The 18,697-nt window shown below is 34.1% G+C and overlaps 1 protein-coding gene across 8 annotated transcripts in view; it reads left to right on the top strand.

The window, feature by feature from the left end:
* Positions 1-16,227, top strand: part of XRCC4 (X-ray repair cross complementing 4) — a 393,136-nt gene extending 376,909 nt beyond the window's left edge. For 5 of the 8 annotated variants that reach the window (XM_074207874.1, XM_074207871.1, XM_074207872.1 and 2 more), the window contains one exon: positions 15,298-16,070. In XM_074207874.1, the coding sequence (XP_074063975.1) occupies positions 15,298-15,409 (112 nt within the window). In that variant the 3' untranslated portion in view covers positions 15,410-16,070. Of the gene's footprint in view, positions 1-15,297 lie in introns of all 8 variants that reach the window. The other 3 variants (XM_074207876.1, XM_074207869.1, XM_074207875.1) reach the window with 3 other exon arrangements.
* The last annotated feature ends 2,470 nt before the right edge of the window (positions 16,228-18,697 follow it).

Raw genomic sequence — 18,697 nt, 5'->3', positions numbered from 1 at the left:
TCCTATATACATTATTCAACTTCTTTGAGACTGTCCTGCATCTGTAAAATGGAGATAATAACCACCTTATAGTTTTGTTGTACTTTGTAATGCACTTTGTAAAATTCTATAGAAACTGAGATATTATTTCCAAAATATGATTACATTTGTCTTTGAAAATTCAAGCATATATTTAAAATTAGGCAATAGATAATATATATGTGCATATATATATACATATTATATATTACCCATTAAAATGAAAGCTCCTTGAGAAGAGGAATTATTTTTATTTTTGTCTTGTTCCTGGCATATAGTAGGTATTTAATAAATGCTTTTGTGATAAATTGATCAAATAAGAGCAGGTTTATATGTGACTTATATAGTTTTGTGCCCTATTTGAAGGCACAATTGGTTAAGTTCAAATATGAATGGAAAACCAGTATCTGTGCCAAGAAAGCCCCATGGACAGTATTGGCATGCAATGGTCCATGGCATCACAAAGAGTCAGACGTGATGAATGACTCAGCAACAACAATCATCCTACTTTATAGGTCTAGTTTTCTAATAACTCTCCCATAGGAAAGAATCTGTGATGGGTGGAGTAAGAAGAGTAAAGCCATGGATGTGTCCATAGCACTCAGACTTGGAACATTGAATCCATCTTCCTAGAGAAATAATATTAAAATGGTGTTAGATTCTATAGTAATATTGTTTCTAGAGTAATGGGCTTTCATAGAATCTATCCATGTGGAACTTTGCTTCTCATGTGTTCCTATACCTTCAAACAATCTTTAATGACTCCTGCTGAACATGTTATAAATGCAATCCTTTAATCCTTGCTAAACTGGGGAGTCTGAGGTTGGTAGATCACTTGGGTTTAAGAGCTCTGAATTGTAGTAAACTAAGCCGATTGAGTATCTGCTCTAATTTAGGACAGACTTCCTAAGGAGGCATAAACTGGTGCAGGTCAGAAGCAGAGAATATAAAAGCTATTTTGCCAAGTAGTAGTGGGGTTAGACCCATGGGTGGCCACTCCACTTCCATTTGGGAAACATGAGAACTATGCTTGAAAATAAAAGGGGAAGGAAAAGGAGGGAGAGGAAAAGGAAGGAGATACAATACTTTTTTTGGTTAGAGATCCCCAGTATATAGCAAAGTAAATATTTTTAAGACAGACATGGTCAGTGTTTACTGGAAACATTACTTTATGATTTTTATAATATTTCTTCCAATCATCTCTGAATTTGTTAGTTCTATAGAAAGTGGTTCAATTGCAAAATAATGTCAGACCCTTCTATTGTATGTGTTCCTACGTGAAATGAAAAGGCATAAAATAAATGGGCTTATTTTAACAAAGGGAAATTCAGAGAACAATTTATGTTTAAGAAACAAAGGAAGCCATTGAGAAAAACTGAAATCTCCTCTTTGTCCATTCATGGGGCCCCCCTTAAAGCCTTTAAAAGGACTGCTGAGGTTACATGCAGTGAAGCATCTTAATAGAAATCTGGATCAGCCTGGGTGGAATACAGCTGTATGTTTTCCTTGCATGTTTATAGCCTGTCCAATTTTCATGGTTGTCTTTAGGAACTGCTGCAAATTTATGGATGACAGCTTCTCTAATTTCCAGACAAGCTGGATTCTCAGAATTTTGCAGTTTCAACATTTTAATTTGTACCTATGGTTTCTGCTTTCTGAAATGTGATTGTTCTTTCTGATTTGACAGTGATGGTGTTAAGTCGGTTGTTCCCTGCGGATAATAGGGACCATGTTTCTTTGAGTAGAGGATGTGTTATGCTGAAGATTTATTTTATCATCTTGGAATGTTTTACATTATTACCCTTCATTAGTAGAGAAGGTTATAATCCCTAAATAATGTAGTAAAACTAAAAATTAACAGGAAAAACAATCAAGCTAACTAGAAGTTACATGCTCTTTCTCCTGCTAACATACACACACATATACACATACACACATATGCACTTTGCTTTCAGGAGAAAGAGGGAAATGTCAAGAAAATAAGAGATTTTCAAATATTTACTCAATTTCCAGAGGTTGTCTTGAGGTCATTATATATTTAACCCAATCCCCTCCACTTGTATATTAGTAAATAGAAGATGGTTGCAAAAGTATTCCCTGTCACATATGAATATATAACTAGGTACCTTCGTGGTAAAAGTTTATAATTTTTAATTTTAGCTATGTTGAAAAGATTATTTCTAGATATAGTTGTATTCATTTTTATGCATTGGGGTACTCAAGGTATCAATTTTTATGTTTAAACTTTTAGGGGACTAGAATAAGATTAGGGTTTTTTTGACAAGCTCATGATTGGGTTCTCTTTCACTTCTTTTGACTCCCTTTATCCTTCACTGTAGTGTTTTCTTTTTAGTGCTTTAGAAACTAAGTGGACTCAAAACTCTTTACAGGATGAGGGCAAGGGGGGTCCCAGAAAGCTGCTGTATACAGGATACTTGCATGACTTGCCATACCTGGGGAATGAAGGGAAGGGGATGGAAGCTGCATGGCCTTCAGAAGACCCAGAGTATCACAAGGTTTATATGTGGATAGAGCCATTTTACAGATGGCAGAGTCATGCCTTTTGTAGTTATGATGATGATATTTTCCTTTGTAAAAAAAAATTTACTCTGATGTGCAGGCAGGATATGAAATCAATTAATTATTCTTTTCAAATGATGCTACTCATCCAGATTTGGGACTAGAAATACTCTGTAATTTTCTATCTAAGCCCTTAGTTCTCTGATTTATCAAACACCCATAAGCATAATGGCTTAGTGAAAAGAGAACAGGACTTATAATCCAAAATTTTTTTTTATTGTTCAGTCATTTTTCAATCATGTCCAATTCTTTATGACCCTATTTGGGGTCTTCTTGGGCAAAGATACTGGAAAGGTTTGTCATTTCCTTCCCCACTTCATTTTATGCATGAGGAAACTGAGGCAAACAGGATTGTGTGACTTGCTCAGGTTCACATAACTAATAAGTGTCTGAGACTATATTTGAACTCAGGAAGATGAGTCTTCCTGACCCTAGTCCAACGCTTTATGCACTGTGACACCACCTAACAGACCCGTACTCCATTCATCTAGGTTTGAATCTCAGCTTTTCTCCTCACTATTTATAACATGGGCAAATCACTTTACCTCTAAAGTGATTGGATTAACTAGATGCTCCCCTAAGTCCTTTTCCACTATATGAACAAAGCAAGATTCTCAAACATCAAATATAGTCTCATACTATAGCATGTTCATTAAGACACCAACAGTAAACTATTATAAGTAGTATGATTTGGTAGGAATAACACTTAATTTGGAATCAGAAGATTTGCGTTTGAATCCTGACATGCTACTGAATGCATATGACTTAGTCATTTTTCCTCTCTAGGCTTTAGGTTTTTTTTTTAATACAACTGTAAGACATTTGTCCCTTTTAAATGACATTATATTATATTTAGCCACGTTCTAATCTACTGAGGTTTTTTGGTATTCTTATTCTGGCCATCATTAGACATAGTTTCTCCAAACAATATATGCAGTACTCCTTTCCCTTCTGTTATCTACAAAATGATTTTTGTTTCCCTGAGCATTTTTGCCAACTTCATTTCAACTTCAAGTTTTACTCTACTGATACTATTCTTACAAGACTGTGCTGTTTTTGTATTCATTTCCTTTTTCTTGCCTTTTCTTTCATCCATCTTCTATACCTTTCTTTTAAAAATTATAACTTGCTAAATTCCCTACATACATCTGAAGATAATTTTCATTTTTCCTCTCCATCAATAATATTCCTTCTTACCAATAGGTCATTATTGACAATATGCTACAACCTGCTTACACCTGCCAATAATCTTTCCATTGTCCACTGGGTCATCTGCAATTTTAATATATCTGAAATTCTTGTGTTCTGTGGATTTGCAATCATGTGTTACTAACAAAAGAATTTCACAGGTTCAAAGGACAGACTTCTGCAGTAGCAAAAGTATGATAAACATTCTTAATTAATAGTTCAGCTTTTCACAAACTAGAATGCAATGCTTGTTAAGGTTTTTTCAGAATCAAGCAATTAGCTGACATCTAATTACTAAAACCTTTCTCTTTCTTCTCTGACATAATCAACGGAAACTGGATATAGAATGTAACAGTTTGTTTTATATTGATTCATTCTACATAGATTTGGTATTTATTCAAGCTTGCAAAATTCATTCTATTTATTAAACTCTATTTGATTCAAACTTTTAAATGCTTCAAAATATGACTATATTTCACATTTCTATTTCTCTCTACTTAGCATTCACCAATTCACATTTTTCCATTAAAAAGAAGGACATTTGTCAACCAAATTTAGAAAAAGATCTCTGTTCTATTCAAATGTGAACACTAGGTTAGGTAATTTGTGAAGATTTTCCTTGCTTTTTTATTTTATTCTATTTATGTATTTCTAATATTAGCATACTTATATGTGGTTTGTATATACACATATAGGAATAAATTATTTAACTATTTAACATGTGCTGATTGTTTTGAAAATAGTTGCACTCCTTTCAAGAGTGAGTTTACTAAATCATGCTGGGTCATTTGCCCAGAAAAAGCTTGCTGTGAGTAATTAAAAACAACTGGGCCAGACACTGGATATGAAGCTTTCATTATGAAAGGTAGAAGGAGAATCAGAGTCAGGTTACTTCCAAATGAGAGGTTAAGAGATGAGCTAAAGAAGCAGACTATCTTAACTGGCATAATGTATCCTAAGTAGTATTCTTAGTTAAAATGCATTTGAATAAGTGAGTGTCACAGTATGGAATCTCCCTCAAGCAACAGAAAACAACCTTCTGTACCTTAGGAGCTAAGTCTTTAAATAAGTTGCCTGATATTCAGAGAGCTTCACTGACTTGTCCTCAGATATATAACTAGTGTCAGAGGAGAGACTAGTGTTCTCTTCACTATATCATGCCATCTGATCCTGAAACAGTCACCAGAGATGATAATTTTGTAGAGATTTTACTGGTTTTTCCAATTATGAACTGTTACAATGCATCAGTTGGACTCTGGTAGGTATGAAATGAGATCAAGCTACTGATAGGATAAGTCTAAGCAACAGTACCTAGAGAATGTGTGCAGAAGATGAGGCAACTCCTCTGAAGATTTCAGGTAGGGAGGCATCATTAGCACTTCTGGTTTACAAAGTATTTTCACATAGATTATTTAATTTTTGAGACTAAAAGCCACAAAATGCAACAATATTACAACCATTAGAAATCTTTATGAAAAGTTACTAGTGAATATTTGAAGTACATATTAGCATGTGGTTTTGTATACACATATATAGTTTTATATAGAATACTTCACAAGTAACATATTTCTTCAAAATTTTATCATCTGGAACATTTTTATGTGTGTGTGTGTGTGTATATATATATGTATATATATATATATATACATATATATATACTTCCATATGTAAATAGAATCATAGAATCTCAGAGATGGAAAAGACCTACGTTGGCCATTAAATTCAATTCATAACTATAGCAAGAATGCCCTCTGTGATCATCTAGCCTTCATTTCAAAATTTCTAGCAACAAGCAAAATAATGAAGAAAAAGTAGGAAGGAGGGAGCCTAGCAGTATCAAGTCTCAAATTATATTACAAAATTCTCAGAGTTTATATCTAAGAAGCAGTAATCACAGAAACTATTTGGTATTGTTAGCAAATGTTTGTTGGCTTGTACTGGACTGGGGAAAGAATAAATTTAAGAAATACAATCCTGTTAGCCTTGGGAATGGTAGATATGACCTTACAATCAAATTATGTTCATTATAAAATTATAGTCACTTCATTATTATTGTCATGATTACTCAGGGGAGAACACGGAAAATGTCTGCGAACATAGTTTTAAGGAGACAGTGGATCAGTGACTAATTATGCAATACTTGGAGCAGTGAAATTGCAAGTAATTCAGATCAACACAGAGAATATTCAGAAAATCTACCCCTGAGCAAATGATTGATAATTATGGTTTCTAGGAATATGTTTCACAATGTAGCCTGTTCATTTTTCACTCTATTTTCCCCTCTACAAGTTTTCAAGTATCATATTCAAAAGTTGGGAAACAGAACCATAATATCATCACCAGTCTTTTGGAATAAAGTCTGCCAATACTTAAAGTACTTTTCATGGGTTTTTTTGCTCAACATGAACCAAATAGGTAGATAAATTTGTCAGTTTGGCAACTTTGGGCCCAATTTATTTTCCCTTTTAATGGGAACTAAAGTACTTTATCAACTTTCTTTGATTTTTTTTGCCTTCCATACAAGTCTAGCCAAACATAATGTGAATATTAAAAAAAGATAATAACAACAACTAAAAAGACCAACCCAGATGATAGCTTGTGTTAAAGAATAAATTTTAGAGTTGGCAGTTGTCTTGGGATCACTTTGAACATCTGAATCCTTCAAAATTCATTTTTCTACTGGACTCCAGAACTAATATCTTTATCATAGAATGTGTTTCTGCAGATGATGCAATGGTATCATTTAATCCCATGTTTCATCCCACATTTTGATTTGACCTCAGCCCTCAAGTCACAACTCTGAACTTTCTTTTTTTCTTGAAGGTCATCCTTGGAAATATTTGTTTCTTCTATATCATGTAATACCACCCATTAGAAAAATTGATGTAAGTAAGTAAGCTCTTTGAAGGCAAGAACTCTCATTTTTGTTTTTATATCCTCATCACTTAGTACAGTGTCTATCACATAGCAGGCTTTTAATAAATGGTTGTTGATCAATTCAGTGAATGTTTGAATGAATTTATGCATATATAGAGAGATGTGTGTATATGAATATATATGTATATTTTTTACTTACATAAAAAGGTTCATCTTTACAAAATGAACCAGTAAAAGCAAACATTGCTTTGAAAAGATGTTGGTAGTTTAGCTAATAGCTAGTTAAAAGGCAAGTCAATCATTTATCATTGCTTTTTTGGGGAGACTTCCCCTGGTTAAGCCTTTTCTTTCCACAAATCTTGACTTTGATCTGTGCTATTCATAGTTAATTAGATGTTAGCAACATAATTCTGATTACAGGTTTCAAAATTTTCTATGCATAGTGAAAGCAAGTAAATACAACAAAGAAATCTCAGCAATTATGCTACTTAACATTAAGCCATCTTTTTGTGATGCTGACATGTTTCTGAGAAGGAATATTGCATTCACTTTCTTTGAACAAAGCTTTATTAATAATAGTAACTCACAACTTTAAGTTATAAGAGTGCTTTTTTAACAACATTATAAGATAAAATTTCATGGTGGCTAAGTGATATAATAATGCATAGAGCACTGGGCCCAGATTTAGGAATGCCTGAGTTTAAATAGTTTCAAATTACTGGCTGTGTGAACCTGGGTATGTCATTGTGTGCCACAGTTTCCTCAACAGTAAAACAGATAATAGCACGTACCTTCCAAGTTTGTTATGTGGATTAAACAAGAAAATTTTTGTAAAGCCCATAGAGCATTGTGGGAAATATATAAATGCTAAGTCTAATTATTATTATAACTTATTATTAGTAGGAAGTGTCACTTTTATGGAACCAATACTCATAGAAGTTAAGAGATTTGTTTGCTGTCACAGTTGGTATCTAGGGCAGTATTCAATTTTGGTCCTTTGATGCCAAATCTAGAACTAATTCTAATAGTGACAACAGGATGTTAATTTAATTTTACAAACCAATTTCAGTTCAACAAATATTATACATTATTTGCTGTACTTGTGCTAGGGATAAAATATAAAATAAAGCAATTTCTGTCCCCTAGGATCTTATATCCTTCTGAAGGAATGTGGATTATGAGAAGGGAAGTCATGTGAAATAAGTCTGGGATGATAAATTGGAGCTAGACTGTGAGGGACTAACCTGAGATATTTGTACAGGCAATAAAGAGCCCCCAGAACTTCTTAAGCATGAGGACTACCATGATGTGACATGACATTCTTATTACTTCATTCAACATTTATTTCTTGAGGACCATCAATGTATCAGGCTTTGTTCTAGATTAATCTATCATACACAAAAATATACATGTGATAGTGATCAGATATTAGATAATTATACAATATTTAGAGAATTTAAAATGATAGTAGACACAGAGGTCTTGAATTTGAAATGTGTATTAAAGAAAGAGTAGAGTTGATCAAAGTCAACAAAGGATACAAAGAATTTTAAACTCTCCATGTTCACTTTCTAGCTGGAATTCTGAGTCTCCAGATGTTGCTTCTGTGATTCAGCTGCCTTCTAACCCCAGAATTTCCTTGAAGCTTATCTTATCTTGGCGCTTTTCTCCTCTTGATGAGCTCCTTCCTAGGCCTCCACTTGGGGGATTCATACTGACAGTGGTCATTTCTCTCTCATCTGTGCTTCTGACTATCCATACTTTGCCTTCTTTCTTTACTTTTCCATTCCCTTTAATCATTGCCATCCTCCATAAATCAATCAATAAACTTTTATTAAACACCAACTAAGTGCTTGATACCTGTGCTGAACTCTGAGGATACAGAAAGAAGAAAGATGGTCCCTGCCCTCCAGGAGCTTACAATCTAATTCCTAGAAGATAGGTTCCTAAAGGGCACAGACTTTCTTTTTTTTTGCTTGTATGTGGATTCCTTGCATTAAACACACGGTCTGGCTCAGAGTAAATGATTAATACTTTTTTCCTACCTATCTGCCTTTTAAGAAACCCATTTTTATGCTCTTGGAGAACAATAATGAAACCATTCTGATGGAAGTAGAATCTCTAGGTTAAAGGAGAGAGATGACTAAGAGTGATTTAGCAGAGGATCAAGGATGGGGGACTCTTTTAGTGGATTATCTTGAATATCAGGATGAGAGGGGCTTTAACTTGGAAAAGAAACCTTGATTAAAATCCTAGCTTTGAGATTTACTTGTGACTGCATTTCAGTTATTTCATCTACCTGGGCCCCATATTTCCTCATTTGTAAAAGGATGGAAATTGAGATAAATAGTCTAGTAGGTCTTTCCAGCTATAAATACTGTGATCCTCTGACTTGGCCCAGGAAGAAATGGAAAGACACTTTAGGATCTTTAGCAGAAATACGATCTACTGTCCATAGTGTTTTGAGATGAATCTGGAAGATGTATATAGAGTAGATTGAAGGAGGAGGTAGGAAAAAGATTCATAGGCAAGGAAATACCAAATAAGAGGTTCTTCCATTCTCTGGATATTTACAGAAGACTCAAATAGCACTTGATTCAATAAATCAATCAAAACTATAGACTAAAGTCATACAAGTCTTAAATTAATATTAGAGAAATAATTGACTTTTGGACAAAGAGAAAACATCACATAGGAAATATCTTAAGATCGGATGAAAGAATCAGTCACATCTTTGGGATACATATAAAAACTACAAGCTAAATCAGAGCCAGTCACTTGAATGATGATCAGATCTAGCAGTGAGACCTAAAAGGGAATTAAGGAAGCATCCTTTTGGGGTGAGTGTTGGAGAGGAAAGAATCTCCCAGTATCTATTTTTCTGTTTCTCTTCTCTCTCTCTCTCTCTCTCTCTCTCTCTCTCTCTCTCTCTCACACACACACACACACACACACACACACACACACACACACACACACAACTTCCCATTGACCAAGTGATGACTTAAAACTTTGATGAATCTGGAGGTGCCATCATTGTCAGATAGCTATGTTCTTGGAGTGGTGCTGGCCCGTGGTATCGCCTGCCTCCATTGGTAAGAAACAGTGAAATCAAACGGAACCCACAAAATAAATGTCAGTTTCAGGTAGTTGGGACTTCTTGGGCCAGAGAAATCTGTGGACCCTGGATTCTACACAGACACCAACTGTTGGGAGTTTAGAAGAGAACTATACTTGAGAAACTTCATGAAGTATTTTCTCTATAAAATAAGAAAAGGAATCTCAGAAAAAAGGAACTGTGAGTTGTCCCTTTGCCCTCAAAATCCTATGATATGTACTGCCTCACTACAATTTTAATACAAATTTAAGCCCATTCCCCAGACACCATGGAGGTGTCCAGGGGTCAGTGTGCCTACAGTTAGGGGGATGGTTTTTGAGACCACTGTTATTAATGTAACTTCCCAGGAATCCCTTTTGTAAAAGCATGTGGATTTCAGTTGTTTGATGGTTAAGAGAAAAGTAGTGAATGGAGTCTGAGCAATAGTACCAGAAAGCCAAAACCCTCAGAGTTATTCCTATAATCTGGAACAGGAGGGAATAAATATAGGCACTATGCTAAGCACCTTCATTTCTCTCACTTGATTCTCATAACTATCCTTATTTTGCAGTTGAGGAAATTGAGACATACAGAGGTTAGTTGACCCTGGATTAAAAACCCAGAATTAAGTTCATTGTACCTTTAGTTTGAAGATACCAGTTGCCTCTTAAGATCATTGTGTCTACACATAATCCAGTGATTTCTAATGATTTAAAAAACTTACTGTAATATCTAACTTACAAAACCTATTAGATCCACAAGTCCCAAAATCAAATGCAACTTGCCACTGTTTGGTATTGAATTGTTCTCCATCCAGATATAAATTTCATAATTCATAATTGTTGATCAAATCACAAGTTCATATTGAAACTTGTTTTTGTTGATAATATTATCCATCATTAGAAATAATTTCTCACTTTTCAATTTCTCATAATTAAATCCTAAGAGCTTTGTTTTCAAATTCTGCTGCCCCACTATAGATAAAACTATTTGAATACTTCTCCTCTGATACTTTTTTAAAACTATGTGGACTCATTGCATATTTTGTGAAATATTTATGTATAATTTGAATCATTATCAATAAATAAACCAAATTTCTCATAATCATAGAATGAGGTGTGCAAGAAGAAGGAAGGAGGGAAGAAAGAAGCAATTCCGTATTATGCTGGACTGTAATTTTTTCTTTTATTTAGTGTCATGGAATCAGAGAGTGACAAGGTTGGCACTGGCATCTTCAGCCCTTCCAGTTTTAAACTTGTTTCTCATTATCTTTTCATGACTTTAGAGATGACTTCTCATATCTTATTTTATCTGCTTTTATATAAGTTGTCTCTTCCCTCTTGAAGCTCATTTCCTTTTTGTATTTCTAGCACTTAACACATAGTAGGTGTTTAATAAATATTAGTTGACTTGCTCATCTATTTCAGTTTTGTCCAACTCTGTGATTCCATTAGAGATTTTCTTGGTAAATTAGATACTGGAGTGGTTTGCCATTTCCTTCTTCCAGCTTATTTTATAGATGAAGAAACTGCAAATAGTACAAATTAACTTGTCCAGGGTCACACAGCTAATAAATGTCTGAGGTTGGATTTGAACTCAGATTTTTCTGACTGCCGACCCAGTGCTCTGCCCTGAAGTACCTAGACTAGTCCTAAACATTAGCCCTTGCAACAGGAATTTCTTTACTTCAAGATTTTCACGTGGAAAATAAAATAAGCATAATAACAGGGTTTTTTTTTATTTATTCTAGAAAACTATATAATTGGATAGGTTGGAGCTAGCTGATAGACCCTGACTCAGGTTATTGTCACTGGTTTGGAGTATTTTTTCTTATTTTTTTGAGAATTGCTTTAGAATCTTAGATTTAGAGTTTGAAAGGAACTCGTTTTACAGATGAGAAAACTGAGGCTCAAAAAAAGGTAAGTTCATACATGTCTTGAGTATCAGGAATAGGATTTGGATTTAGGTCTACTGACTCCAGAGCTAAAATTCTTTGATTCTTTATTAAATTGGCTATCCTTTGTGTAGGAGGAGGAGTTTTATAGAATATGAAAAGAACCTCTAAGACTTCTACATATCTAACTTTTTAGAAATAATTGTATTCTTTGAGGGCGGTCTGGGCAGCAGTATGAAAACAATCTTAAAGTTATAGTATTTTTAAATGTTTTTAATGTCATGTTTTTTAAGTTGTTGATAAAAAGTAATACATATAATTGCATTGTTATTGTTATATTATTGTATCTCTTTCTTATGTGGTCTATATTTAGATACTTAATTATTTAATCTTACAGGTAAGTCTGTGTTGATTCTGTTCATTTTAACCTTTAAACTCACTAGAGAGTAGTGTCAGCTCTGCTTACTTGGCATTGATTCCTCCTGTGGAATTATGTCAATGATTATTCTCATAAGGGGAAATAGTGATAGCATATGGTTTACTGTGGTAGCCAGTCAAAGTAAGCATCAAGGACCACCGACTACTATGTGAAGAATCTGGTATCCATAGACCCCAGCTTCAATGTGATTTTTTGATTAATCTGCTGAAATTCCCATAGAATGTCTAGGTACCTTTGTGCACTTCAAGGCAGTCATTTGGGGATTCTGTCTTATAAGTACATTCAATAACAGCAATAATCTAATTCCTGTTATCTCTGAAAGGGGAAAACAAAACTGTATCTTTCCAGCTAGGTTAACATACAGGCTCTTTATTAGTGGAACTGAACTGCCATTGTTGCCACCTCCAATCAGTAGTAATAATAACAACTTATATCATTAACTATTTGTCCTCTCCTCTGCCACTTCATCATGAATGGAAACAACTCTGGGTCTTTAAAGTTTTTACCAGTAGAGTGAAAATTCTGGCTATTCTTACTAATCTGAAAAGGCTAGATCATGAGCCCATTCTGGTATCACTGGAGCAGCCTGGATAAATTTGCAAAGATATATCTCCAAGTTGACTGCAGAGTGATGAATTTTTTGGCCACAACAATTTTGTAAGATCATCTACTAGATTATAGAGGGCTTGCAATTTAGGTCAGTGGTTACAATGGTTGCTTTAGACCACAAAGAGTTTCTGATCAAGAGGTCATAGAAAGGAACCTCTTCCCTTTTCCTCACATCTTCCAATGCCAGATTTTACTTTGGACCCTTTACATTCCAAGACCAAATTGGGATAAACAAGTGAAAAAAAAATAAATCATGAAAAATATCCATTTGTCTTGGGTGTGCCAAATTTACATGGGAACTTGTAAGTTCTTGTAAGACTTCTGTCTTTCCATTACTGAACTGAATTTAAATCAGGATAGTAAATGAAGTTATATATTTCACACAGTGAAATTTAGGGTAATGATATCTTACCATTAACTACCAAAAGTTTGGTTTTCCTTTGCATTAATGCCTTATAATCAATAGCTTAGCAATTGATAGCTGATAACAGGGAGAAGACAGAACTAAGCTTATTTTTTTTTCTGTTTTGTCTGCAAAGGAGAATGACTTTTATATTGGAAGTGATGATAAAATAACTAATAGGGAGTTGATACATGAGATATATAAGGAGAGAGTAAGAGAGTACCTTGTTGTCCTTGATGAATTCATCAGATAAACAGCCTTGCTAGGTCCCGAATGAACTTACAGATGAAATTACTGAGCTCTCAGTAATATGCAAAAGATGTTGAAAAATGGGAGTAGTACCTCAAAAGGGCAAGAAGTATTGTCCCAATTTTCAAAAATGGAAGGGCATACCAACTGTGGATTAGTAAATTTGATGTACCTTCCTTTGATAATTCTTAAAGGAATCATCAGAAAGATAATTAGCAGACATCTAGAATAGGAATTGGTTATCTCAAAGAATCCGTATGGTTTCATCAAGAAAAATTGCCAATGAAAAAAATTTCATTTTTGTGACAAGATTACTAAATTAGTAGATAGGCATTCTGTGACTGAAGTTGACCAAGACTTTGGCAAAGCTGTTAATAATGTATGTCATACTGTTCTTGTGGAGAAGATGGAGAAGTATAGATTGGACGGGGGTCAGCAAACTATGGCCCAAGAATCAAATCTTTTTGCAACTTGCTTTATGTATAGTTTGAAAGTTAATAATAGGGTTTTTTACATTTTAATTCAATAAAACTTCTTTTTAGAATATAAAAAAATCTGCCTCATTTTTAATTTTCTGGCTAGACAAAAACAAGCCACAGGTCATATTTGACCCATGTGCTTGTCAATCTTTGAATTAAACTATAATGTAATCAGATGGGTACAGAAGGGGATAGATGGCCAGACCTAGGGAAGCTGGTAGCTATGTAATATCAGTGTGGCAGGAAGTATCCAGTAACTAGCCCACAGGGATCTCTGCTTGACCTTATGCTGTATGACATTGTCATCCATGACTTAAAGGCTTAGATGGTAAACTTGTAAAATTTGCTGATTATATAGAGCTTGAAGGGACACTTAAAAATGTGCATGACAGGATAAGATTTCAAGGGAATCATAAAAGACTAGAGCTTTGAACTGAATCTTATATGATGAAATTCATTAAGGAACTTGAACTTGGCTACAAAAAAATCAGTTTCACAAATATGAGGAGGAAATTCAGGTCAATAGCAGGACTTTTTTCTGAAAAAGATTTTTAGAGACTCAATATGAAAAGGCAATCAAAAAAGTTAATGCAGTCATGGAGCTGCATAAAGATGGACATCAATTCCAGAAATTGGGAGGGATCACATTTCTTTGCCCTTGTCAGACTCCTATCTAGAATACTGTGTTCTGTTCTGGACACCATGATTTAAGAAGGATGTTGATAAGCTAGAGGAGCCCAACTTGAGCCCATGATATAAGGATTGGTTGAAGATATTATAGGTTATGTATAGCCTAAAGAAAAGACTCAGGGAAGCTAGTCAACACAGCTGATAAAGCACTGGGCCTGAAATCTAGAATATCCAAATTCAAATCCAGAATCAGATATTACTAGCCATGTGATACTTGGAGGTCTTAGAGCAATGGCTAAACAGTTTTCATCATCTTGTTACAATTGGTGAAGGAGTTGGACTAGAGGATGGCCAAAGTCTCTTCCAACTCAGAAATTCTGTAATTCTCAATTGTAATCAAAGGAAAAACTGAGGTCACTGTTGTCTGCTGGTGTAAGATCAAATGTTTGTTAGTCTGAGACCATGTAGATATCATATGATCAGGGAGATGATCAATTCATCATACAATTAATGAAAGGTTTAAGAATCTTGCCGTCAACTTGAGGTGAAAATTAACACAACAAAGCTTGTGTCTGCCCTGACAAATCACATAAGTCTTCATGTCAACTTTGCATGCTTAGTTGCCTTAGAGAAGAAACATAAAATAGAAAAACAGAGATTGGAATAAATAAATAATAGTTCTGTTTCCTTCAGCTTGCTTTACACTTGACATATCATGGAGAAAAATTCTCCCCCAAATAGCTTCTTTATTTTCATTTGTAAACCCTCTGGATGCTTGTTTCCATGGCTCTTAATTTGAAAAATAATTCTGTTTTTTTTTTCTTTTTTTCTTAGACCTGAACCTTCCCAACTTCAGTCATCAAGCAAGAAATCCATCTCTTCTGAAAATATGTCCCTAGAAACCTTAAAAAACAGTAGTACAGAAGACCTTTTTGAAAATATGTAGCTGTCTACAAAAATACTTTGATGATATTTGACTATAATTTTTATTATTTTTTAATTTTCTTAAACTTAAGGAGCAAAGTTCCAACTTGACACTGGCCATTATACCTTATAATGTAATTGTGTATGCAACTTTGAAACAATTGTGCAGAATGTATTACACATGTATAAGATATGATTTCCTGACAGTAGTTCATTATTCAAAACTGTTCCTGCCCACTCCTCTAATTACATCAAATCTCAAAGTATCTCCAAAACTTGCATCAGTTTTATCCAACACATATATGATCTGTATGCAGTCTAGTGTACTATATAAGATGAGTTTAGAAAAAGGATCAAGAAACTAGCCTTAGCAATTTAATGTCTGATTTTTTTTCCTCTAAGTAAATTCCCAAGGAAAACTAGGTGTTTGGGGTTTGGTTTTTGGTTTTTTAATTGAAGGAATAAAGCATGACACATATCTATCTTTTAGTATGTGGTTGCACATATAAAGCATTCAATAATAAAATTTCTGACACCTTAAAGAATCAATGTCTCTTGAGTATATTATTTAAAATATTTCATTCCTTTCCAATAGAGACAGATTTTAAAAAAAAACATCTAAGAAGGTGGTACCTTTTACATCATTTAAAAAGAGAAGCAAACCAAGTCTATCAGAATTAGGTGGTAAAGATCCCAAATACCCTTTTGGAATTCCCAAGGTCAAAATAATACTATATTTACAAGTGAAATGAGCTAAGTTGTTAAACTTCATTTCTTCAAAGAAGCTTGTTGAAAAGAGAGTTCACCAAAGGATGCATGTATTTGAGGCAAAGAAATAAGTACTTCAGAAAGCTAAATTATCTGTTTTACTCCACTTTGCTTTATGTACAATAAAATCTCTGTAGCATTGAGGTCATGGAAAGAGATGACAACCATGTGATTAACTTGGGGGTGAGAATGAGAAAGGAACTCTATACGTCATTCTGTTCCCTAGAATCTAAGCTGACCAAGCTGATGAGAGAGCAAAGCATTTTTAAACAGAATTTTACTACCTTTTTTTTTTGCCCAGGAAGCTTACTATGAGGTGGGGGGAATAACACATAAAGTCATATCCTGCTTAACTACATAGGAGCCTTTCTCTTAGTGTGATCTTTTATAAATGTGAAATTCCCAATAATTCATGTTTATTGCTGATCCTGTTACTGAAGGACCAAAAAGACCTAATTATAACAAGATTTTATTCTATCACAGCCCTGCAATATTAATACTTGCTTTCTTTAATCATTAGAACACAAGATGTTTTATAAAATTTGAGTTGTCAATTCACTTTTTTCTTGAAAAATAATCTGTTACTTCCACATTTATGTTATTATTAATAATCCACATCTATAGAACTTTAAGGCCAGGCTGTCCACCTTTACTTTTAAAAGTTTTTATTGAAACAATAGACAATATATTTTGATTTACCATTTTAGTGAGAGCTCTGTGCATTCCTTTACTAAAGCATTTTAGTAAACCCACGGGCAGCTGCATAAAATTGCCCTATGGGCTGCATTTTGGACAACCCTACTTTAAGGTTTTCAAAATACTTGGCAGGAATGATCTCATTTGATATATAGTAATCAAACAACTTTAGTAGAAGTCTTGGAGTCAGGAATAATAGTAATAGTAACAGTAAGAGTAGTAGTTGTAACAATTGCTAAGATAAATTGCTAAAATGAACTTGAGAAGGAAATAGCAGAAGACTCCAGTGCCTTTGCCAAGAAAATTCCAAATGGGGTCACAAAGAAAACAACTGAACAAATAGGAGTAGCTACGTGACACAGTGGAAAGGATTCTGGGCCTGGAGTTAGGAAAACTCGTCTTCTTGAGTTCAAATCTGGCTTTAGATGCTTCCTACCTGTGACTCCGGGCAAGTCATTTAACCCTATTCTCAATTTTTCTCATTTATAAAATGAATTGGAGAGGGAAATGGCGAATCACTCCAGTTATCTACCAAAAAAATTTGCAAATGGGGTTACCAAGAGTTAGACACAACAGATGCAATTTAACAACAAAGAGTTCTATAGTGGTTTAAGGTTTGCAGGACATTTTATAAACAATACATCTTTTGTGATCCTCACAACAATCTTGGAAAATAGGTGCCATTTTACAGATTAAGGCAAAGATTAAGTGACTTCCCCAGGGTCCCAAAGCTAGTAAGTGCTTGAGGCTGAATTTGAATTCAAATATGGAACAATATCAGCTATCTGACTGTCAGGAGAATCAGGTTCAAATCATAGCTAAAAAGCCTACTTGGTATGTGACCCTCAAAATACTAATTAACCTCTGTGAAAGTTTCAGTTTTCTTATCTTTAAAATAAGAATAATGGTATTTTTACTATTAACCTATAAAATATCCTTGAGTTCCTTTTTTGAGGGGGAGGGAGGAATTTTTTATATTCGTATACCTGTTAAGATTTCACACCAAATTAGTTAAATAGTACAAATTTATATTCATGAGGATTGTAAAAAATTTTTAAAGACTCCAAAACAAAAACCTGCTTCCTCCTGTGACCCACAATTCTTATATTTTTACAGTTTAGAATAAGCAAAAAAAAAAAAAAAATTCCTAAGCCTTCCCAAAAAGGATGATTTTAATTCATATCTTGTCTCTACACTGGACAAAATACATTTCAATGGTCAGAGATACAATTCATCCTTTCCACTTGGAGATTTTTTCCTTAGTTTCTTCTTCTTCCTCTGCATCCATGTCAACTTCTTTATTGTTTTAAATCTTCTGACACATTTTCTGTTGTATCATCTTCTTAGTCTTCTTCGAGCTCTTCTTTCATTTTTGTATCAGAGTCAATGTAAAGAACTTATTAGAACTATTATTACTAACAACCACTATTTTCATATTTTAAAGAAAATGAAATTTTGTTAACTTTTTTATTTGATCTAAGATCTCAGCATTGAGAGCTTTCCTAGTTAGGAAGTTATGTCAGTGCAGAAGAGTGTAGTCACTATAACCAAGTCATCTTGCAGCACTGAGAGGTTGTGACTTGCCTAGGATGTTAATACTCATTATTGTTTTTTTCTTTATTTCACATTCACACAACTAAACAATTATTCTTGACTGAGGCTAGATTTGAATTCAGGTCCTCCTGATTCTAGGGCCAGTGCTCTAGCCACTGTGCAACCTAGCTGCCCCCTAACTCATTATTTTAAATAAAATCATTATAATTATTGTTGAAGGCTTGAGGTCCCTGGGTATGTGGGTCAATGAGTTTTCCCTTATCCATAACCCTGCAAGAATATTCATTTCCAC

Source organism: Macrotis lagotis, chromosome X (assembly GCF_037893015.1).
Source record: "Macrotis lagotis isolate mMagLag1 chromosome X, bilby.v1.9.chrom.fasta, whole genome shotgun sequence".
NCBI classification, from domain to species: Eukaryota; Metazoa; Chordata; class Mammalia; order Peramelemorphia; family Peramelidae; genus Macrotis; species Macrotis lagotis.
This window is presented reverse-complemented; position numbering and strand designations above follow the sequence as displayed.